The 22,632-nt window shown below is 53.4% G+C and overlaps 1 protein-coding gene across 1 annotated transcript in view; it reads left to right on the forward strand.

Moving 5' to 3' along the window:
- The window catches only part of PRICKLE2 (prickle planar cell polarity protein 2), a gene marked incomplete at its 5' end in the record, with an annotated part of 106,930 nt that extends 84,558 nt beyond the window's left edge, over positions 1–22,372 (forward strand). Inside the window, 6 exons of the mRNA XM_082004516.1 lie at positions 1,813–1,926; positions 3,668–3,805; positions 4,165–4,368; positions 6,086–6,272; positions 8,597–9,460; positions 19,997–22,372. Of these exons, the coding sequence (XP_081860642.1) occupies positions 1,813–1,926; positions 3,668–3,805; positions 4,165–4,368; positions 6,086–6,272; positions 8,597–9,460; positions 19,997–20,865 (2,376 nt within the window). The 3' untranslated portion in view covers positions 20,866–22,372. The remainder of the gene's footprint in view (positions 1–1,812; positions 1,927–3,667; positions 3,806–4,164; positions 4,369–6,085; positions 6,273–8,596; positions 9,461–19,996) is intronic.
- Positions 22,373–22,632: the final 260 nt, after the last annotated feature.

Below are 22,632 nucleotides of genomic sequence, written 5' to 3' on the forward strand. Positions count from 1 at the left end.
TGCAATCTCTGCTACGGACTAGCTGCATGAACTCAGGGAGCTCATTTAACGTCATTATGCTGCAAATAGTCCTTTCCAGTGTGTATATTTGCTACCTCATGTAGCATGTCGTAAGGATTTAAGTGTTTTTAATGTGCTTTGATGTCCCTGGATGAAGAATGCTCTATAAATGCAAAGTAAGTATTCTAATGTACGTAGTTTGTTTTCTTTTTAACGTAACAAAATCCTTCGCAGCCTTTCTTTCCTTGACAGTTTCCATAGCTGGTGGGTCTGTTTCTGCTGTGCCTTAGCAAAACAAATTTAGGGTTTCAGAGTGGCATATGCTCAGCATGTTCCTCAGATTCATGACCCGAGCAGTTCCCTTGTCGTCAGCACTGCAGAGTTATGGGTGGAGATCTGCTAAAAATCTCTCTTTCTGCAAAACCTGATGATAGGAAAAGGTGGATGTTACGGTCAGTTTGGGGAGAAAACCATATACTGAGATGAGAAACGGTTGCAAGCACTGGAGAAGCTCTGCTCGCAGATAGCTCTGTATGAGATCAGGGAGTGAGCTGAATACAGAGTAATTATTCCTGAATAATGCCAGTTTTGGATATTTATTCTGGAATAAAAAGTGATTTCTTCCTGTTGCAAGTAACTCGCTGTATGAGCCAGCCTCCTGTCAGCCAGCCCCATTCCTTGCCTCTCCGTCCCCATCCCTCATGGTGACCCGCGGTAGCTTGTCATCCCGCAGATGCTGTGGAGTTGTGCGGGCAGAGAGGGCTTCTCTGGGGAAAGCCAGCTTGGATGGTGTTTTCTAGGCCAAAGCCCAAACATACAGCGAGGGAAAAAGCTGATCAGAAGCCACTGCAAAGCAAGCGTTGTTTGGGAAAAGCCCTGCGAAAGCTGCAGGGAGTGCAGCCGCTCTGAAACAAATTGCTGCAGAGTCTGAGAGCCGAGGGAGCGCCTCAGGGGGGTTAATCCCACCACGGCAAAGGCAGAAAGCTGTGTGCACTGGGAAAATGCTTTGCATCTCTCTAGCCAAGTGCAGGCTTAAGGAAGCCATCCAGCTCCCTGCTCCTGTCCCAGCATCTGGAAGTGTCCAGGACTGCAGAGACTCCCGATCCCAGCCGAGCAACGAGAGCTTTCCCTCGCCTTTACCTTCTCCTGCTTCTTCCCAAGCCATTTGGAAGCTGATCCTCAGCCAGGGAGTCCCATCCCGGTGCCTGGCCCGGCCCTTGGGTACATGTCCCAGGTGTGGCAGTTGGAGGAGAGACACTGGGGCTCGGGGTGTGCTTCCCTTCCGGGCTGCCACCGGGCTCCTCCAGCGCCGGGGCATGCCGTGCCCCACCGTGCTGCCTTTTTAATAGCTGATTTTAATTATACACTCTGAGACGAAAGAGAAAAACCAAGCCTTCCAACAGATTGTATCTGCTGTTTATTTCCACAAATTGCTGCAGAAAAAAGCCCGGAGGGTTTTGATGGAGGTGGAGGCTGAGATAGCCGGCAACACGGAGGCTGCCGGGGTGCAGCCTTTTTAACCTCCCCTGCCGAGGCAGGTGCCGACACATCCCCGCAGCCGGCGAAACATGCTAACGCTATGGAGGCTGACTGAGCAAACGGTAACGAGCTCCGCCGCCTCGCCGCGGCTGCCTCCCCTCTTCCTCCGTGCAGAAAAGGCAATAAAACCAAAGCTGCGCCTGGCTGCGATTCCCTGCTCGAAGTCATCGGGAAGACCCAGAGCCCGCGGGCTCAGGGGGTGGCTGCTGGCCGGGCATGGGGGCACGGGCTCGGCCGGGGAGCCCCACTGCAGTCCCCTCTCTTGCTCCGTAGGTGCACCAGTACTACAGCTGCCTGCCTGAGGACAAGGTCCCCTACGTCAACAGCCCAGGAGAAAAATCTCGCATAAAGCAGCTTTTGCACCAGCTGCCACCGCACGACAATGAGGTTCGTAACCGGTGTCCTCGGACATGCGACAGGGCTGCGGGTGGAGCGGGGAGGTACCTCCTGGGGTTGCTCTCGTTGGAAGCATGGCTGGTCCTTTCTCAGCCCTTTCTGCTTTTCGGGGGGATTTGCTTGGAGTTTGGTCACGCTGCTGTTTATGTGCCATATTTGCTACCTGCTTGCATTGTGTTGGAGGTGCAGGGGGGTCGGTTGTTTCTGAAGTTAAAATTTTTTAAATCATCTTCCTTTGTTTCTCTGCAATAAAAGCACTTTCACAGCCCTCGGAGGCCAAAGCCGTGTTAAAAGCGGCTTGAAATGCTGTTGAGATCAGCTAGAGCCAGATCCGAAGCTGCAAAAGCCTTTTCCCAAGCACTGCTTCTGACTCACCTTGGGAGTGGGTGAGGAGGGGATTCACTCGAGCTGAGCCTCGCGAACTGGGAGAGCCTGGCAAGCCAGAGGGTGGGTCAAGACCAGTCAGAGCAAATAAACCTTCTCACGTTTCGCAAGCAAGACGTGAGGCAGCAAAAAGGGTCCGGTCTTTGACGTCCTGTTCTCGCCAGTGAGAACATGGGCTTCTGGTAGCCCGCAAAATTTCCCTGTGTAAACAAAAGAAGTTATCTTCATGCTGCTTTCTGAAGAAGCCGCTCTGGAAAGTATGTGCAGGTAACTTGTTTGATCTAGGTCAGATTTTAACGAGTTTGCCTGTGCGTGGCTGGGTGCCATTACTGCTGCCAGCTCCGGGGGAGCTCCAGGCACCAGGCAGGGGCTTCTTCCCGCACACCCTTGGGCCCCAACCTGCCCGCCTGCCTTCCCTGGCAGCCGCTGAAAACCCACAGCATCCTCAGCAGCAGCAGAACATAGGAATAAACACACATGAACGCTGCTACTGCAGCCGGTGCTGCCGCAAGCTGGAGGCACGAGCCTGCGTGAATGTTCTGCAAATTGGCAGATTTTGCATCCAGTTCCCCCTCGCGCTCAGTTTTGCTCCTTTGAAAATGCAAGGTGTGTTGGTTGCTCCCCTGAATAATCCTGCTGGGCTCCATGAGCCTGCTCTCCAAAGTAATGGAGGCTGGATCGTGCACTGGTGCTACACGTGGCCACCTTGGCTCTTCAGTCATGTTCTCCATTGAGATGCAATCAGACAAGAGCTAAGCCTGCAGGATGAAAATAGCCAGGAAAACCTCAGAGTTGTATAAGCTTCGGGGAAATTGCATCGTTCATTGTTTGTATCCTTTTATTTCACTTATTTCCTTATTACCTTCCAACGCAGAGGTTTTGCATATGTGCAAACTTGACCCTACGCTGGAAGAGTAGTTGGAGTTCCCAAATAGCTGGAACTCCATCATTTACACAGGGAAATGGGCTGCTCTCTTGAAATGCCAATAAAACATTTTGAAGCTGCTATAAGACCTCTGCCATAAGGAGAAAGCAGGAGAAACATCAGTCTGGTTGCTGGGTCTGGGTGGGACTCAGAGGACCCAACTTTTAAGACTTTCCTAGAAACCTAGCAGCCGAAGAGCAGCCTTCCTCCTGCCCTTTCTTCTCATCTCTACCTCTTGAAATTTTGGCTGAACCCCGGGATGACTGAAGCCCAGACAGCTGTGTTTCTCCAGCCTCCCCTAAGCCCAGGATGGAGTTTGTTTGCATAACCCCTTGCAGAGGTCTGCAGAGCCTGTGGGACTGTGGCTCGCTGGCTGGGGAACTGGGGACAACCCTAACACTGAGCATCGCTTGTGTTTTTTAGGTCCGCTATTGCAATTCGTTGGATGAGGAGGAGAAGAGGGAGCTCAAACTCTTCAGCAATCAAAGGAAGAGGGAAAATTTAGGGAGAGGCAACGTTCGGCCATTCCCCGTAACCATGACGGGAGCTATCTGCGAGCAGGTGGGTAGCGGCTAACGAACTGGCGTGAGTGGGGCAGCTTTTTAATCACCAAAGTTAAGCTAAGCTCGCAGGAGCAGCACTTACCCCGTGCCCCCCACAAGCTACAAGCACCGGGGTCCTTCAGGGCACGTGCCAAGAGCCCCGCAATATTTGACGTGGGGCAGTCATGCCAGCTCCTGGCCGGGTGCAGGGGGGAAGCTGTTGAAATCCTGGCCACAAAATGGAGATGAAAAGAGTAAGAGATACCAGAAAGAAGCTGTGAATTAGCACCTTCTTCTGCCGCGGTTGTGAAAGCAGCCGGCTGGCAACGGACAGCAGCGAGCTCACCCACCCCCACTAAACCCCGGCTTTCCTGACAGTGCGGGGGCCAGATCAACGGAGGGGACATGGCCGTCTTCGCCTCGCGAGCGGGGCACGGCGTTTGCTGGCACCCTCCCTGCTTCATCTGCAGCGTCTGCAACGAGCTGCTGGTCGACTTGATCTACTTCTACCAAGATGGGAAGATCTACTGCGGCAGGCACCACGCCGAGTGCCTCAAGCCCCGCTGCGCGGCATGCGACGAGGTAAGCGATAGCTCGCCCCGGCTTCTGCCCGCTTAAAAGGTACATCCCACCATGGATGCCGCCCGCGGGGATGGCACGAGAGGGTTCCCCTTGCCAGCTGTATTTCGACTCCGTCACCCCGGCCTCTGCATGGAGGCATGCACACGAGGTACGACGGTTCGGCTTCACCAAGGGTTCGTGCAGCCTTTCCTGGGGTTTCAGGCGGGCGTCTCGGGGGTTTTTCGTTGCAATCTGCCCAGGGCTGTCCTGAGAGAGATCCCTGATAAACGCAGCGAGCTGGGGGGCTTTCCATGAGCGTTTCCACTAGCAGCACCCCACCTCGTGCTGTGGGATTTTAGCCCAGCTGGGGGGGGGTCCTCCCTTCTCCACTGCCTCCCCAGAAGAAGCCTCTGGTGGGATGAGGGCTGTGTTTCCTACAAGACGGTAGTGTTAGACTACACGAAATAAATAGGCTTGAAGAGAGAAGATGAACAGGCTATAGGAAGCTGAAAAATGGAATACAAAATGAATATACATTCAGAGTCGCCTCTGAGCATTTCTCAAGTGTCAATCTCTGTGTAAAAGGCTGGTGAAGGAAATTGTTCTGGCTTTTAAAGTTATGAAAACCATAGTGTGGAAAACCATATGTACTATAAAATACCACGTCCCATCTATGCAAGCGTGTAATAGTAAATATCTAAGGCTATATGCACTTCAAGTATAAAGAACATTGACGTATGTATCCAATTAAATTTGTAATGTTACCAGTAAAAAAACAACTCCTAACCATTCAACTGGCCCTATTTCCTTGTGGCTTAGGCTGGGTAATTTTTTTTCATGTACTTTTTATCCTTGCAAATTCTCATACAAGTCTTTCATTCAGCTGCTTCTTTAACACGCGCTTCTTCCCCTGAAACATCCGGCACTAATTGTGAGGAGGAGTAACTCAGGGGTAAGAGGAGCTGCAGGGGAAAAGCTTTCGGTGCGACTGTGCCGGGGCAGAGAGCCAGGGAGCAGCGCCGGGCCGCTGCTTGCTCCCCTGGCTTGGCTTTGGGAGCAGAGATGGGGTGGGGATGGCAAGTAGAGACAGCAAGAAGGCATCTGCTGAAACCGTTTTAGGTGGCTGTTCCACTAGCCCACCCTTAACAGCCCTCCGTGCCTCGGTTTCCCCACTGGTACAATGACTGCGATCATCTTGATAAGCACATGGGCTGGGGTAGAGGGGATGGTGCGGAGCCACGTAGCTCCATCTTCTCTCCTCCCCGGAGAGCTGCCATTTCTCCTTGTGTTTTCGCTCATTCTTTGTACTCGGGTCCGTGGTTCAGGGACGGGTAAATGTGTTTCAGTAAGTGGCTGCTCTGTTCTTCAGAAGTCCACCAGATCGATAGGTTGTATATAAGCGTGTTTATTACCCTGATCGACCCCTCCTGCTGATGGATGTGCTTACGAGCAAGTTACTGCGAGCTCTGGCTTCATGCTCTCTAGTCTGTGCACTAACGCAGTCCTGAGGTATTTACATTTTAATGGATTTCCTTGAGAAGTGATGGGTGTCCCTGCCGCGAGACAAGCCATGAGAGTTTCCCATGCAGGACAGGAGGATTAGCTGTAAAATTTGGACGTTTTATGAGCAAAGGGGCACAGCTGCCGTGCACTGGCAGGAAACACGAAGGTTGTTGCCTGCGTCCCAGGTCCCCTCTCTGACTGGCTCCGCTCCCCGTTTGTGTTTCCCCTCCTCCAGATCATTTTTGCCGACGAATGCACCGAGGCCGAAGGGCGGCACTGGCACATGAAGCACTTCTGCTGCTTTGAATGCGAGACGGTGCTGGGGGGGCAGAGGTACATCATGAAGGACGGCAGGCCCTACTGCTGCAGCTGCTTCGAGTCCCTCTACGCCGAGTACTGCGACACCTGCGCCCAGCACATCGGTACGTCCCGCCGTCCCTCGGCCCCGGGCGAGCGCGGTGCGGGAGGGGAGCGGGGCAAGCCTCTGCTTGGAAGGTTGTTTCTGGCAACAAGAGCTGTTGCATTAAGTCTTTGACAACGACTCGGGGCTGCAGGCAGGACGGCCTGCGGCCGGGGTCTGCACTAGTCCCGCGGCATCCAAAGAGGCTCGTGCCCCTCTCGCATCTTGCCAAGGAGCTAGCCTGGTAATTTGTTTGGTTAAACCACTGCTTATCCCTTTTTGGGGTCGGAGAGGGTAGGACTATCAGAGAGCAACCTCAGGAGCTGTTGCAATTAGTGAAAGCTTTCTCTGGCCTAATATAACACACACGTTTTTTCCTTTAAGTCTCATTTTCCTATAAGCAGTCTGGCTCTTTGAATCACAGATTCTTCCCGACCAAGTTTGCCAAAGGATCCTCATGAGTTAATGAGCTACTGACAGGGAAGATGCTTGTTCATTAGGCATCATTATTGTTCTTGTTTCCCTCTTTTAATCAACCTGCAGATAGATGTTCTCAGACAGAAAGAAGTAATGCATCAGAGTCAGTCTACATCTCTAGAACAGTGATTTAAAATGTGTTTTATTCTGGGGGCGAGCTGTCCCCCAGCACTTGGGGGGTGGTAAGCCAGGCGGGCTGGGAAGCTGCCTTGCTGCTCGCCCCGATCCTGTTTGCCACTTGGCTGAGCATTCGCCTGCGCTCGCGGGCGCATGGGCAGCCCTTTCTTTGTCCATGGAGGTGAGCTCACATGTTCAAATAATTCATAGGCTGCAGGGAAAGAAAAAAAAAACACAACATTTTGCTCTTGTGCAGTGGCCAGATGGCAAGGGGGGGAAGACTCAGGGCTTCAGTGAAACTTGGAGGATATGTTTGCTGTGACCTGCAGCACATCCTTCCCAAAAGCTCAGCTGTGGAGCAGTGAAGCAGCTGTTAACGCTTCTCTCGTGCTTCCCCCATCTGCTGTCCTCCCCTCCGTCCAGCCGGCTGGAGCCTGCCGACTGTTGGGTTTTTGGGGCATAGTTCCTGTTTTGCTGTGTATCCACACATTTCTAAGCAAAGGAAGGGACTGCAGCCATTTTGCTGCAAGTTGCTCGTAGTAGTCGCTGAGCGTTGTGCATAAAAGGCTTATAAATCAGAGGTAAGTGCCTGCTTAAGACTTGTAAGGCTGGGGTTGCTTAGCCGAGCCCGGGAGTAAGGAGGCTGTGCTCTTCCTCTGCGAGATGACGTTGGGGCATTGGAGAAGGAGCTGATAATCCCACCCACCGTCTTGTCTCTCTTTTGTCCACAAGCGAAGCACTCCAGTCTTTATATAAAAACATTTCACTTATGATGAGGGAAGAAAAAAACCCCAATTACAGGAAAACAAATTTAGGTTGGAATAAAATGGACCGTTAAGGTACTGGTCATTTGTAATTACCCAGCGGCATCCGGCGCCCCAGTGACACGGCCGCGGCGGGTGTGCAAGCGCGTGCTGCGCGCACGTGCAGCGTAGCACCCCGCCGTGCCGGCCAGCCCGCACCGCGCGTGGCAGCTTCTCAGGTAACGGGGGCTTTTGCCATGAATGGCAGCTTAAACAGGCAAATAACTGTTGTAATTGAAACCTCGGGAGCTTTGCTCATGGCTCTGGCCGGGAGCGCTGCATACGCACCAGGCGTGTGCTCCAGCAGCTCTGGCCGGCGCCTGCGAGCAGCCCCGGGGTTGCGCTGGTGGGGGACAGGCTCTCTGCTCCAATTCCTTTACTTAACCCAAGGGGCAGCCCGGGAAACGTGGCTGGGTGCAAGGCAGAGGGGTGCAGTCAGATCCCTGAGGTCGGCTCTTTCTGCTCCCTTTTGGAGAAGGGGCCCCAGCAGCCAGCGTAAAGTTAGGATGGGGCTGCGGTAGCAGCGAGGGGCAGGGGTGTGATCTGCTCGGTTACATACTTAACCAAGGCAGCACAAATTCCTCACTATGGGTTCGTTGGAGGCTTTTTGGGTTTTTTAATAGGCAGGGTATTATTGCTTTGACTTCAAGGACTTTATGGAGAACTTCTTGCATTCTTTTGCTTTATGATCGGAAATAGCCCCATTTAATATGAAATAGTTCGAGGCTTGGTTCTGCTGCCTTTCCGAACACTGAGTAACTCCCGAGCAAAGGCCTGCAGCCTGCAAAAAATTAGGAGTGAGTTTAACTTCGTGTGTCAGAGAAACCTTGCTGAAGGGCTTTCGAGAGCGAGCCTGGGTGTGTGCTGCTGGTAGGGGATGCATGTGTTAAGTGCAGCACAAAGTGATGTACGTGGGCTAACTCTGACGCTGTGCATCTTCCCCCTCAAGGTATTGACCAGGGCCAGATGACGTATGACGGCCAGCACTGGCACGCCACCGAGACCTGCTTCTGCTGCGCGCAGTGCAAGAAGTCCCTGCTGGGACGGCCCTTCCTGCCCAAGCAGGGGCAGATCTTCTGCTCCAGGGCCTGCAGCGTCGGCGACGACCCCAATGGTTCCGACTCCTCCGACTCGGCTTTCCAGAGTGCACGAGCCAAAGAGTCCCGCCGCAGTGCCAAGATCGGCAAGAACAAGGGGAAAGGCGAGGAGGGGGCACGCAGCCCGTGCAACCAGCTGCAGGTCACCTCCAACCGCCTCTCCACCGATGTGGACCCACTCTCGCTGCAGATGGATTTGCTGAGCTTGGCCAGCCAGACGCCGAGCCTCAACAGGGAGCACGTGTGGAGGAGCAGGGACGAGCTCTATCACTATGGGAACAAAATGGAGCAAAGTCAGTCCCAAAGCCCTTTGCAGCTTCTCAGCCAGTGCAACATAAGGACCTCCTATAACCCTGGCCAGGTCCCGGGCTCGCAGCCGGATTTATGGGCGAAACATTTCAGCAACCCGAAGAGGAGCTCCTCGTTGGCGATGAAGGGCCACGGCGGCAGCTTCATCCAGGACTGCAGGGAGGACTACTACTCGGGGAGGCTTCGCTCGCAGGAGAGCTACAGCGACATGTCCAACCAGAGCTTCCCTGAGACCAGAGGAAGTCTCAAAGTCCCCAAGTACGAAGAGGAAGAGGAAGGCGGGATGCCGACACCGCAGTGCCGCACCCGGCACCCCATCAACGCCCTCAAGTTCACAGAGGACCTGACGCCCACCGAGCAGACTCCCCGCGGCTCCATGGAGTCCCTCGCACTCTCCAATGCAACAGGTACATCACCCCTGCTCCTGTCACCCTGCGGCCACCCTGGGACCTCCTCTGTGTGATGGGGTCCCTTGTGCTCCAGGTCAGTGCCACGGCGGGTGTCTTTCCATTACAGGGGTGACCAGCAGTTTGGGGACCACCGCTCGGTGCCATGGGCTTGCCTGCCTGGCCCCAGTGTGCCTGGCAGCCCCATCTCACTTTGCTTGCTTCTTTAGTAAATGCAGGGCTTTATAGATGGCTGGCCTTTCCAGGTAGCTCAAAACAAATGTTTTCAAGCTCTTTAATCCTCCCTTCTGTGAAGAGGGGAGAAAAAGCAAGGCCAGCTGCTAGCGCAGAGACAGATTCCAGCCTTCAGTGCTTGAAGGACTGCTGTCAGCTGCCCTTGGGGGCTAAAAATATTTTTAAATGCTTTGAAATAGGCCCAGGTAACCCCTTTTACATACTACGCAGTCCTCGAGCATGTGACTAGTTAAAAGAAATTCCTCCCCCTCTATGCAGAGCTCTTTTTCTCCTATTCCCCAATCCTCTGGTAGAAAATGCAGAGAAAAGCCAGGCGAGACACTTGTCCCATCATGCTGAGCCCGTTTCTCCTGAGCACAGGGTAATATTTCTCAGCCCTCTCACCCCAAATGCATTTGGGTTTCATTTTGCGGCCGCGGGGATGGGCGCGCGTGCAGGGACGTGTCTGTGGCGGGGCTCTGGTCCGGCGCTCGGCGCTGGGGCGGCTCAGCCCCCCGCGCACGCCGTCCTTCGGCAGCCTGCTGTAGTTTGTGTTATTGGGCGGCTGCGCGTGTCTGGCACAGCTATCGCTTGCTTCCGAGTCCCTCAGCAGAAAACTTCTCGGAAAAAGAAAATACTGGGCCTGGTTTGCTCGCCAGAGATACTGCCGTGGGTTTTCTTTGTCGCTCCCCCAGCTTTTCTCTGTTCCAGCCAAGCATCGCTTGGATTTGGGCAGGTCCTGCGCCTGCACCCTGCAAAATGGAGTCGGTCTGTCTTGCTGCCAGGCAGCGAGCAGCCTGCGGGGTGTACCCGGTCCCGAGGGCCCCCCGCGGGATGCTGGCACTGGGTGGTGGGGATGCGCCGGCGAGCGTCGCCGGGCCGCCGGGGAGCTGAGCACCGCTGAGCCCGAGCTCGGTGCTCTGCCTGGCCTGGACGGACGGGTTTGCTCTGCTACGCCTGTGCCTCCTCGCCCCGCTCCTGGGTTTCGGTGTGTTTGTTTAGGGAAGTTGCTAGCCCCGTGCCAAGGTGTGAAACGATCCCTGTGTTCAGCCAGGAACTCCCTTACCGGCGAGTGGTGAAGCAGCGGGGGAGAGGAGAAGCTAATGAGCTGGAGAAGGTTTTGTTCAAACAGCCTCAGATACACACAGAGGAAAAATATCTGTGAAACGGCGAGTGATTTGGGTATTGGGTATATATATTCTGCAAAGCAGAGCCCCATGTTTCCAAAAACCGCTCGTGTTCCTGAAAACTCGTATGGTGTAAACCCCATCAGTACAAAGAGTCTTGAGCAACACCAGGTTCAGATGAGCAATCCCTGGGTACTGGAGGGCTTGCTGCATGCTTTGGAGCTGAAGTTACTGGGGATACAGGTTGAGGGATGGGAAACGTGGCAAGGCCTTCGTATTAGAGTGAGAATCATTCCGTCTCTCATTTTAGAAACCCCTTCTTAAAGTGGCGGGAGGGAGAGCTTCCAAAGGCATCCGTCCTCCACGCGTAGCCGAAGTACGGATTTCCTTACAGGCGGTGCCCGCCTCCACAGCTCGCTGCTTTCCTGCTTTCTGGAGCAGAGGCTCAGCATGATGGGGCTTGCAACAAATTTAAGCAGTTCCTCTGCAGAGTGAGGCGATAACATTTTTACTAATGTGTAAGATCCAATAATTTTCCTTGCCCTGGGATGTGGCTCAGCGCCAGCTGGGGGGCACTGCGGCAGTAACAGGCGGCTTTCCCAGGGCCGTCTGTGCAACGATGGGGGACGCAATTATCATCCCGCTCAATCGGCAGCATTTCGAGGACGGGGAGATTTGGTGACCTGGCTGAGGTCTGCAGGAGAGCAGGTCTTTGGGCAGGGGGGTGTCAGGGCGCAGTGCCTCGTCCCCGCACTCCCCGCCGCGGCCGAGCACGCTGTCCAGCAAGCACCCCATGAAGCTCCCCCCAGCGCAGCCCGCGGGTCCGGCTCACCCTGTGCCCTCCACCCCACATGCCCCAGCTCTGCGTTGCAAGAAACTCCCGGACAATCTAGATACAAGGTCGCTTTGAGCTATTGATGCTGCAGGGTTGCTTCACCTTATAAAGTGAAATAATTAACGCCGCATCCATCTTACATTTTATGGCATTGCTGAAAACGTTCTTTTTTTATAGGGAGCTGAAGGGCAAACAGTCCCTGACCTGCAGAGCACACGTTAAAAGCTGGTCCCTCCCTGGCAGCAGATTTTGCTGTGATGTTTCTATTACGACTTAACTACTAATTAGCCGGAGACGTCAGTAAAAGCAGATAACCCGCAGGGTGTGCAGCCGTAGTCCCTGTCCTCTGGCCAGAAGGCTGCCTCCGGGAACAGATGTTGTCCCTGTAATGTTTGTAATGCGTTCAGTGCCGGACCGGGGCTCACCGTTGGGTGGGTCAAGATCTGCATGACCCCAAGTCTCCTGTGGGACCTCAAACTTTCACCTGACCCACCAGGCTCTACTTAATCACTTCAAAGCTTGGTTGGTTAAGAGGTGTGACGCTGTGTTAATCCTGGGCACTTGCCCTTAAAGCACTCAACTGAGCTCCGTCATCGCACCGTGGGCAGTAGAGCACCAGCAGATGCTGGTGTCGCAGAGGTAGCCATGACCCACCTTCTGCTTTTCGGGGGCTTTGAATTAGATGGGAGCGTCTCCGCCCTCCTCTGGTTTATGCTTGTGTAATTGCCACAAATGCTGATGTGATTTAACGACATCCACTGGCAAAGGGCAGAGTTTCCTGCTGGTGGAGGGCATCTCTGCTTTCCTCCCGCGTTTCTATTGGAAGATCCCTTCTCTGCCATCAACCAAAGGCTATGACAGACTCCATTCTGCTACGTCTTCTTCTTGAAGGCTGGGTCCTTCTCCTGCCCAACATGGCCATGAGATGGAGAGGCAAAGAGCAAAAAATACTTCCCAGCACATTTTCCAAGAGAGAGCTCATTTTTGCTGGATTTTGTATTATCTTTTACATTTTATTTCCTTTGGGTGCTTTTGCTTTTTTTTTTTTTTAATGGCATTAGCAACAATGCAAAACAGTGAATGCTGTAGCAATGTTTACCCTACAACTCCCTTCATTAAGCAATCAGGACAACGCTAAGATGGAGTTTGTCCAGGAAGCTTTTCTCATGAGGAGGAGTCTGATCCTACCAGAGCTTAATCACTTCCCAGAAGATACTTGGTCTATCACAGCCTTGCTCTGCTTGTGCTTGCGCTGCCCTGTAGAAGGGGTTTTGCAGGCGCTGTATGTGCCTAGCAGCTGAATTAGAAATCAAGAGCTGATCTCTGCTGATTCCAAGCAGTCATTTCCACAAAACGCCAGCTGGTCAAATAGTCCACTTAAGAAAGTACCTGCAGGCTAAATTTTATTTAGTAGTCTAATGTGCGCAGTTTGCAGAGAGCCAGGAGTGCTTTGGAGGTAGAAGTTGTGTTGAATGGTGACACTGTCGTATGCAAAAGGAGAAACAGATTTTAAGTATTCCTTGAGAAAATGAGTTTGGGTGAGGGCAACAGCCTCATCTGTCACAGGCAGTAATCCAGGGGAAAAACTGGTGCCACTACAGGGTGGAATGTGATTTCACATGTATGGCACACATTTCTCCTGTCATCTGTGTTGTGAGATGCCCAAAGGCCCCAAATAGCTTGTTTTTCCAGGACTAGACAACAGCTGTGATCCCTGCGCATCTGAGTTGCAGTGACCTGACGGCATCGTCTGTCTCCAGTTCCCTCTCCTTCCTCTGCCTGAGGAGGGGCTGAAAGCTGCAGGAGGAAAAGGAAAAAGCCCTGTTTCTCAGGGCCTGGGTGTATTTTCCAAGAAGCGTTCAATGGCTCAGCCTTTCCTGCACCCAGGGCTTGGGAGCCGCTGCTGAGCGCCCTCAGGGACGGCAATGAGGGTCTCGGGGTGAGCAGGGTCCGGGGGCTGGTCCCCATCCCCATGTCTTCAGTGGCACTGCATCCTGCGGGTGCTCCTCTCCCCCCTGGGCTGGAGAGGGCGGCTGCCCCAGCTCCTTCAGCCAAGTTATGCAAGCCAGAATATGACACATTGGCTGTTCTTGGCTTTTTCTAAGAAAAAGGAGACTCCCAGCTCTCCAGCATGCTCCTGCCATCCTTTTTCCCCAGACACAGGCAACGTAAAACTGCTTCCAAGTTGGAAGAAGGGATCCCTGGGGGGACTTCTTGCAATTTTGAGACCCGGGTATAATATTCCCCAATCCAAGCTGGCTCATTTCAAAGCCCAAGATGTGAAGGTAGAGGTTTTCCTTCCCAAAGGGCCAATGCCAAAATATTATAAAACTGCCAGGAACTTCTCCTCCTTGCCAACCTTTTGCCACTCAGTAGTGGGAGGTTGGACTAGATGACCTTAAAGGTCTTTTCCAACGTAAATAATTGATTCTATGATTCTGTGAGGTTTGGCATGCTTACTGTGGGGGCCGGCCACGTACAGGCCTTCCCCCCTCCAGTGTCACACATGGATGTGCCAAAGCACGTGGGGTAACAACCAAACCAGAGGGACAACCGAAATGGATTTCTGGAAGGAGATGCTGTTTGGGGGAAGCAATAGCACATCATCCACGACCCGGTGTGTTGGCCGTCCTGCCTTGTCTGGGGAGGGCGAGGGAGCTGGTGGTGCTGATGCGGGGCTACAGGGGTGCTTCTAGGTTAAAATCCAACCCCTTGCCCAGGCAGCACCCGTGTAGGGACTTCTTTCAGCGAACCGGACAGAGAGACTGATCGGGTGGGAAATACGCCCTGACACCCTTGGGCTGGCACGCGGGGAGGGCACACTGTGGGAGGCTGTCGGCACCGCGACCCGCTTGGCCAGGACTCTGCTTTCCCTCGAATTGTTTATGTTCCACGATTTCCAGTTACATAAGGGTTCTGCTTTATTTCTGCACACCCCGAGGTCGCTCAGGAGTGAGACGAGGCTGAGCTATAAACAAAGCCCTTGCAGGCTGTTTCTCCTTAAGTTCTTTTTTAGTTCTTGGGGTTGAACTTGTAATAAACCCTGTTTCAGGGGTGGTGAGGATGTGCCTGCCTGGTGCTATGAGAGAGAGAAGGCTCTGACACGGGGAGCTGGACGCGAGAGATGCCGCACCATCGCCTCCAGTGCCTCTATAGCGGCACTTAAACACCGGCTGTCTGGGCTGGGTGCAGGGCTTTGGGGCAGGCAGGCACCTGCACGGGGTTCGGGTGGTGAGGACCGCGATGCTCAGGTGTATGTGCACTCTGTGACAAATGTAAAGTCACGAAGCAAGCGTCAGCACAGGCCCATTTCGTTTGCGCTGCCCTAAGCCAGGGCGACTCGCGCTCCCCCGCCGGGGCGAAGCGGAGGATGCCGTCACTGCGGCGGGGCCGCGTCCCGTGTTAGCCCCCGTGTAATGGGGGCTGGGAGCTGCTTCCCCTCGCGGGGGGCTTCGTTCCCAGCCTCACACCCGGCATCCGTGCTCTCTGCGGCCCCTCTGCTGTCATTTGCCAAGTGGTTTTAATAATTCATAATTAATGCAACTTGCAGCCCTGGTTTAGCAAAGCACACCGTGAGATTTAACAATCTCCGAGTGCTTTGTTGCGGCAAGCTTGTAGAGGTGATGCTCACGAGGAATATCTTGTGCCGTCGCTTTGCTTATTCAGTTGTTATTTCCCTCGGCAATGTTTTATGGGATAAACATGGTTCTTAACAGGGGTGGGGAAGGACTTCAGAGAGGATCGTACAGCATGTTCTTAGCAAACCTTAACGTTAACCAGAGACCTGCATTGTGTTCCCGGCACTGTAGCCAGCTCGAGTTTTATATCGAATGCCCTCAGATGAGCTACAGCTTTCACTCGTGTTCATCCAAAAGGCGTGCGTTTCCATGGCTCCGGGGTGAAGTATTGAGCCTGGCAGCTCCACGCGGCGGAGAGCGGCGGCAAAATAACCTGCTGTGTCCGCGTGCACCGCGGCGCTGGCTCCAATCTGGCCGTGGGACGGTAGCAGGTGCCATCTCTCTTCTTCCAGTGCAAGAGCCTCTGGGGCAGCCGCCGACGGATGCGCTCGGTGTCTCCTGGAGCATCATTTTGCAGAAGGAAGGTCTCGTGGGCTCAGTATGTCATCCCTGGGTTTGCACTCTTGGAAAGGGCTCGGTGATGGGGTAATAACCGTCTTGCACTGTGGGCCAGAGCAGGGCTCCCGCTCCCCTGGACAGTCTTGGGAAACAGGTTCTCGGGTTTCCTTGTTAGAAAAAAGTCATGGCTGTGTGGTGGGGTCTCCCCTTGCATGCTCTTTCTTCCAGGTTAGGGCTCGCTCGGGTTATTAGCTGTGTTCCCAGATGAAACACTTCGTTAAGAGGGAGCTGCGGCAGCTGTAAATAAATACTGGTAATTCAAGAAGATTGGGCCTCAGTGCACTGCTGTAGCTCTGAAATGGCAAATGACTGCAGGAGAGGAGGGTTGGTGCCACCTTCGCCCTGTCCAGGGCAGTGTGGGACCGGAGACCCAGAGCTGCCCTTCCTGTGCCCAGGCACCCGCTGCCTTCGGGTGCCAGAGCCTCCCCCAGCCATCGTCTGCTGTGATTGCACAGGAAGAGTTTTCTTCTCCAAGCTGAAATTTTCCTTGCAGAAGTTCAGCAGACCTGGAGAATAATGTATTTCCCTCCTCTTTGCAAGCATTTTTTCCATGTTTGAAGGCTGTTATTATATCCCCCTCAGCCTTCTCTTCTCTAGACTAAACAACCCCTGCTCTTTCAATCTTTATTCCTAGGTCATGTTTTCTAGGTGACATTTTTGAGGCAAATGGTTATTGCTGTCCTCTGAACCCACTGCAGTCGAGCTGGAGCGCTCCTGGCTTCCTCCTGCTACACCTTGCTGAGGCTCTGTGGCTCGGCAGAGAGGGGCAGGATCATTTCGTGAACTTTGAAAGACTACTCTGGGCCTAACGCCCGCTCATAATATTTTACGCCTTGCATTAGTGTAAATGTAAAGTTAAGCTTGGAGGCACCTTTGTGTTTCACATGGGTTAGAATTGCATCCTCGACCCAGTACTTGCTCTGGGCACCGTAAGAGCCGTGCGGAGCTCTGGGTATCTGCAGGGATGCTGTAAAAGCACAGCTTTGCTCCCGAGTGAGCAGAAGAAATCCTTCGCTGCCACCGTGAGCAGATAAAACAAAGTTTCCTCGGCCCCTGGCCACGCTGCTCGCTGGGTCACTTGCTAGTGAGGCTCCCCAAAAAAGGGAGCACGTGCAGGCTGCCAGATCTGCCTTGGAAGATGCATTTGGCCTTCAGCAAGGAGCGTTTCCCACTCTGTTGTACAGAGAGTGAAGCCGTTGGGTCTCGGGGTGGCTTTGCTGCAGTCTCCCGAGCACGGGCTCCGTCGCGCCCTGAGCTCCGTGTGCTGGCGATGGTGGTGTACATGCTCCACACTGGATTCCTCCTACAATCCACGTTTTCCCAGCATTTCAAGATCTTAAAATGTGTGTGCTTAATTATAATCAGGCTGGCTGAATGAACAGCCAGAAACATCCCCTGGACCTAATAATCACTGATTGATTAAACCTTGCACTCCAAGCATGAGCCGTGCGTGTATCGCAGGCTCCTCGTCTGAAATTGCTTCCTCCTGTGCTGACCAGCGCTTTGAAGAGGAAGAGAAAACGCGCTCGCGGTGTGTGTTGGGAGTGTGTGCAAGGGGCTGGAGACCCCCATTCTGCCTAAGCTAAACCTGTGAGGCGCGGGCCCTGCCTTTCCCAGAGCCGCAGCCCCCAGCTTATCACGGCTTGCTTTGCTCCCGGCAAAAAGAAACGCGGGTTCCACGGCAGGTCGTCCCGCTCGGCCACTGCAGCTGCGTGCAGCGTTCCTGCTGGTGGCGTGGAGGATGCAGATACACCTTGCTTAATTTGAAAATATTGTTCCGCTCCTTCCCTGTCTTGGGAGCCTCTCCCCAGATACTCGTTTTTATTCTTGCTGGATGCAGGACTGGAGGAGAGAGATGGCCATGGCAGAGGGAGCCAGGACCCATGGGTGCCATCCGGTGCGGCTGGCTGTGTACCGGGGGCAAAGCACCGGCTTGCCGCTTGCCCCCGTGAGGCAGGATGAGGTCAGCCCCTTTCAAACAATGCTGCCAGAATCAATCTGCTGACACTGCAGAAGCATCCCGGGGCGTTTGGAGCTGTATTCCTGCACAGCGCTGCCATTGCTCATTCTTATTACGGAGCCGTGCCGATTCTCTTAGCGAAGGGTTGCATAAATGTCACCGAGGGCTCATTTTCTTTGGCGTCAGCTATTGTCTGACAGATCAGATTAAGGCCACATTTGGCTGTCAGCGGCCGTGATTCATGTTCCAGTCAGCTCCGCCAGCAATCCCACCGTTATTCCGGATTTTTGGGAGGTCTTTGCGCACATTACGGAGTTGCTTTTCCCTCCCGGGGGGCTGCTGGGCTCCTCCGCGGTGGCACAGGAGGGACATGGGGAGCAGTGCCTGATGTGACAACCAGCATCACTGGGATGAAAAGCAGAAGATCACGGCTCCAGCGGGGAGGTGCCGTGTGCTGGGAATCGCTCGCTCCCATAACAGGATGGGGAGCCCCTGCGGGACTGTTTCCAAAGGGTGGTCAGCAGGGTTGGGTTAGCTTCTCAAGATCAGCGTGGCTTAGAAGAGAAAGGCATGAAGCTGGCTTGAAAAGTGTGTCCTTTTTGAAACAAAACATGGCTTTAATGTTTTTTTTTACCAAGCCTCTCCCTTTTCCTGCGGTGTTCAGGGATTGCCTTCGCTTTACCTTCCTCTGTAATCATAAACTCCAGAAAAATCCCCGTTAACAGAAAAGCAAATGAGCAGAGAGAAATGGCTGCGGTGGCTGGGACTCGGGGAGCAAAGCCAAGTCGTGCGAGACCCAGCAGTGGCTTGTGCTCAAGTGCTAAAGCTCTCCAACGTGCCACCGAGGGGAGGATTTGGAAAACCTTGCCCATCTTTGCAGGATCTGTTGGTCTTTTTAAGGCTGAGTCCAAAGAAACGCTGAAGCCGCTCGTGAGCGGGGTTAGTGGCAGCAGCCCTTGTTCTTGTTCAGGTTTGGCAGGCAGCGGCTGATGCCGAAGGAGCTGAGCTCTTGATGAAATGTAAGCAGCTTTTGTTAAGGGGAAAAGAAGTTTATTCTTGAATTGTGGGCGGGTGGTTGTTTTTTTAAAATTAATTTACAAAGTCGTAAATTCTTGGTGATTGCATAATGGCTGCGCGTCATGTTGAAAATCCTGCTGATGGTGCACAGCGCTCTGCGTTTGGTCTGCACGGGGAGGTTGTCAGAGAGGGACGGGGAGAAGAGCGCCAAAGCAAACACTCTGCGTTTGATTTGGGATGAGATGGATTTCCTTTGAAATCGCTTGCGAAACGTTGTCCTGAGCTTGCAATGCAAGTGCTGACTGCTGCCAGTTGCCAAGCCAACATGGAGATAAGTCTGAAAATAGTCAGAAAACACCCAGAAGACAGGCCAAGGACTTGGGTGACTTGAGGGGCATTGAGTTTCTCATTGATGGGCAGGTGCTGAGCGGACACCCCACTTCTCTGCTGCTGGGTTAAGGCTTTCTGGGCTGGAGGAAAGCACCTTGCAGGAGCTCATGGCTGGCTGGCACGTGAGAGACCCGCTGGGCCACCTTCCCAAGCAGAGTGGCTCATCAGGCTGGAGCTGATGTCCCTGGCTCCTGCCCACGTGCAGCTCCCTGGACATGTGCAGGGATAGCCTGACCCTCCCGCCGTTCCGCTGCTGACGGGGAGCTCTGGCAGAACTTCTGGGGCTCGGGGATTTCCTCGCCTCTTGGCAAACCTGAGTGCACGTGGCCAAGGCTGCGCCTTCAGTCCACCACGGGTGTCGTTCAGGGTACCTGTGTGGTGACAAGCCTGAATGAGTCAGTGGCCCCATTTTCAGCTGCCCCTGACGTCGTGCAGTCCTTCAAAACATGTTGATGTTGCACACGGTGTGGGTGCCGGATCATGGCACCCTAGTTATCGCAGCGTGGAGGAGGCCTCAGGTTACCTCTGACGCATAATTTCTCACTGGCGTCGCTAGTTATTCCTACCAAGTTGCAGACAGCATAGACATATGGGGATGGAAGTCGTGAAAAGCATCTTGGAGCCCAACTCAAAACACCTTAAATTGGTGAGATTTCCCCAAAGGAGGAACTGCCTGCTCTTGGGAGGCGGGAAACCCATCCTCTTGAAGGGCTCTTCAGGACAGCATCTAAACCACCGAGTTATTTTTTAAAGCAAAAGTCTTGGGCCAAACTTAGCCTTCTCCCTGCATCTCTGCTGATGATAGAAAATTCTCCTTCTTAACTCTTTTTTTCCTTCCTTTCCCCTTTCCCTTCAAAGGCCTTTCTGCAGATGGTGGAGCCAAGCGCCAGGAGCATCTCTCCAGGTTCTCGATGCCTGACCTGAGCAAAGACTCGGGCATGAACGTCTCAGAGAAGATGAGCAACATGGGGACCCTGAACTCCTCTGTGCAATTTCGAAGCGCCGAGTCCGTCCGCAGCCTGCTGTCGGCACAGCAGTACCAGGACATGGAGCCGAACCTGCACAACCTCGCCACCCCCCTCGGGTATCGAGAGCGGCCATCGCACGGGCGGATGCACCAGAGCTTCGACTATGGTAGCGGGGTGCCCGGGGGCAAGTTGGGAGCACAGGAGGGCTCGAGGCATGCCCCCATGAGCGAGCGCACACGCCGGCGAACTAACCTCCGGGATGATGACCGGCATTACCGCCCGCACCGGCCCCGGCGGTCTCGACGTTCCCGGTCGGATAACGCCCTGCACCTGGCCAGCGAGCAGTGCTGCCGGCTGAAGGAGAGACCCTCACTCCGAGCCAGAGAAGACTACGACCAGTTCATGCACCAGAGGAGCTGCAGAGAGACAGTGGAGCAGGGTCCCCGCAGGGATGTCTACGGCCACTGTCCCCGGACGGTGTCGGATCTCGCCTTGCAGAACCACTTGGGTGAGAGGTGGGGGCCCTACTTCGCTGAGTACGACTGGTGCTCGACCTGCTCCTCCTCTTCAGAGTCCGACAACGAGGGCTATTTCCTCGGGGAGCCGATTCCCCAGCCCGCTCGCCTGCGGTACGTGACCAGCGAGGAGCTCCTGCACAAGTACGGCTCGTACAGCATGCCCAAGTCTTCCACGCTGGGCGGCAGGGGACAGTTGCACAGCCGGAAAAGACAGAAGAGCAAAAACTGTATCATATCCTAATGGCATCCTTGCCAGGCACCTTGGGAGAATGTAAATTAAGTCAGAAACTTGCACTGTTTTAGATCATGTAAGCGCTTTTATTGTAACAAAAAAGACCCGAAGAGAGGGCTTTGTAAGAAGGTTGTAGACTGGCTTCTATAAACAGTCATAATCCTGGGCACGGTGAATATATTTTGCACATCTGACTTTGGAGAAGGAAAAAAAAAAAAAACAAACACAAAAGTTCACTTTAGCCTGTAATATTTACCCAGTAGTTTTTCCTCTTTCTCCCAAATACTGCCAGCTTTTTAGGTTCTGTCTGTCTGTACGTTTTGGTTACCACTGTTGACTCTCAGCATCAGTTTGCCAGTAGCTTTTGCTTTCCACCACGTTTTTGTTTTCCATTAGCTATGTTGGTAAGTAAGTAATTTGTCTCTCTCGGACAGTGTGGGAGCCTAAGTTATTTCCGTGATTGTTGTAAATGCGATGTAAATGAGAGTTTGGAGAAAATATTTTTGTATTTTGTAATATCAGAGGAATTTCTATATCTTAGGAGTCACTGGGAAAATGCATGCACATTCAGAATTGTTTTCAGCCAGAGCTAACCAACAGTACTTTGGACCCCCCTTTCCATTTCATCATCACATTTCTTAAGTATATCAGTGGCAGTTTGAGTTGACATTTGTTTTGAGAATTGAGGTTTTTTGAACCCTTTTTTTCTGTTTGTTTGTTTCACTCCTGGTAAATAAAGAGAACATTTTCTGACTCATTAAATCTTGAAGAGGCCTCAGTGGCATTTTGAAGTCTGCTTATGCCTGTGATTTTCAGGTATGCTCCATCAGTCAGATACAGGAATCCTGACAGCTGCAAAAGGGACTTTTTTTTTTTTTAATTATTAAATAGGAAAGAACAGAACTACCAAATGTCTGCAACGTTGTAAATGACCAAAGCCGGAGAAGGAATTTTACACATCTGTAGAGAACGCTGAAGTTACTAAATGTTGAACTATTATTTGGAGTAAATAAAAGTGTAAATGGTGCAATTGTGTGATGTCAGCATGACATTGTTTTGAATATAGACTTGTCTCATGGTGCTCTAGTCTCCTGGGTTATGTTAACTGCTGTTCGTTACCAAGTGGAAGTCTCAGTATTGCCTACTGCCTAACACCTAAGAGAACGACTGCAAACTGCTCCCCGCGGGCCTGCTCCTGCCCTGGCAAGACGCTGTCAGCCCTCCGAGGCCACTTGTGGCCCAGGGGCTCGTCCCCCCGGGCAGGCTCAGCCCCTGCCTGCGGAGCGAGGACAGCCCGCGGCGGGGCAGCGTGTTCTATAGATAGAACTATAGTTCTATAAATAGTTCTATAGCTGCCTCGGAGCGCGGTGGATGCCAGTTTGTTCTCTGTATGCTTGAAACCGTTGGGGTGCCGCCATCGCGGAGGATCACAAACCAGCGCCGGCTTCTCCCGGTGCTGCTCGGGAAGGAGCAGGTTTGCAAAAGGGGCTGTTGGCACCCAAAGCTGCGGGTTAGCGCCCGAGGGTGTTCAGATAAAGCTGGGCTTTGAGCTGTAGGAGGGCTGAGAGGCTTAACCGGCTGCATCGCCCTCGCCCCACGCGCTGCTGGCATCTCGGGGTGTCCCTGCAGCTCCGCCGCGCCAGCCCCTGCCCTGCACCCTGGGTGGAGGGTCCCGGCACCGGCACCCCGTGGGTGCACGCAGGGACGCCGCGTTGCCTACTGAAAGCAGCAGATGCAGAAAAATCTTGAAGATGGATGTCTCCGTGCCACAGACTA

The sequence above is a fragment of the Phaethon aethereus genome (genome assembly GCF_964289735.1).
Source record: "Phaethon aethereus genome assembly, chromosome: 11".
In the NCBI taxonomy this organism is placed as follows: domain Eukaryota; kingdom Metazoa; phylum Chordata; class Aves; order Phaethontiformes; family Phaethontidae; genus Phaethon; species Phaethon aethereus.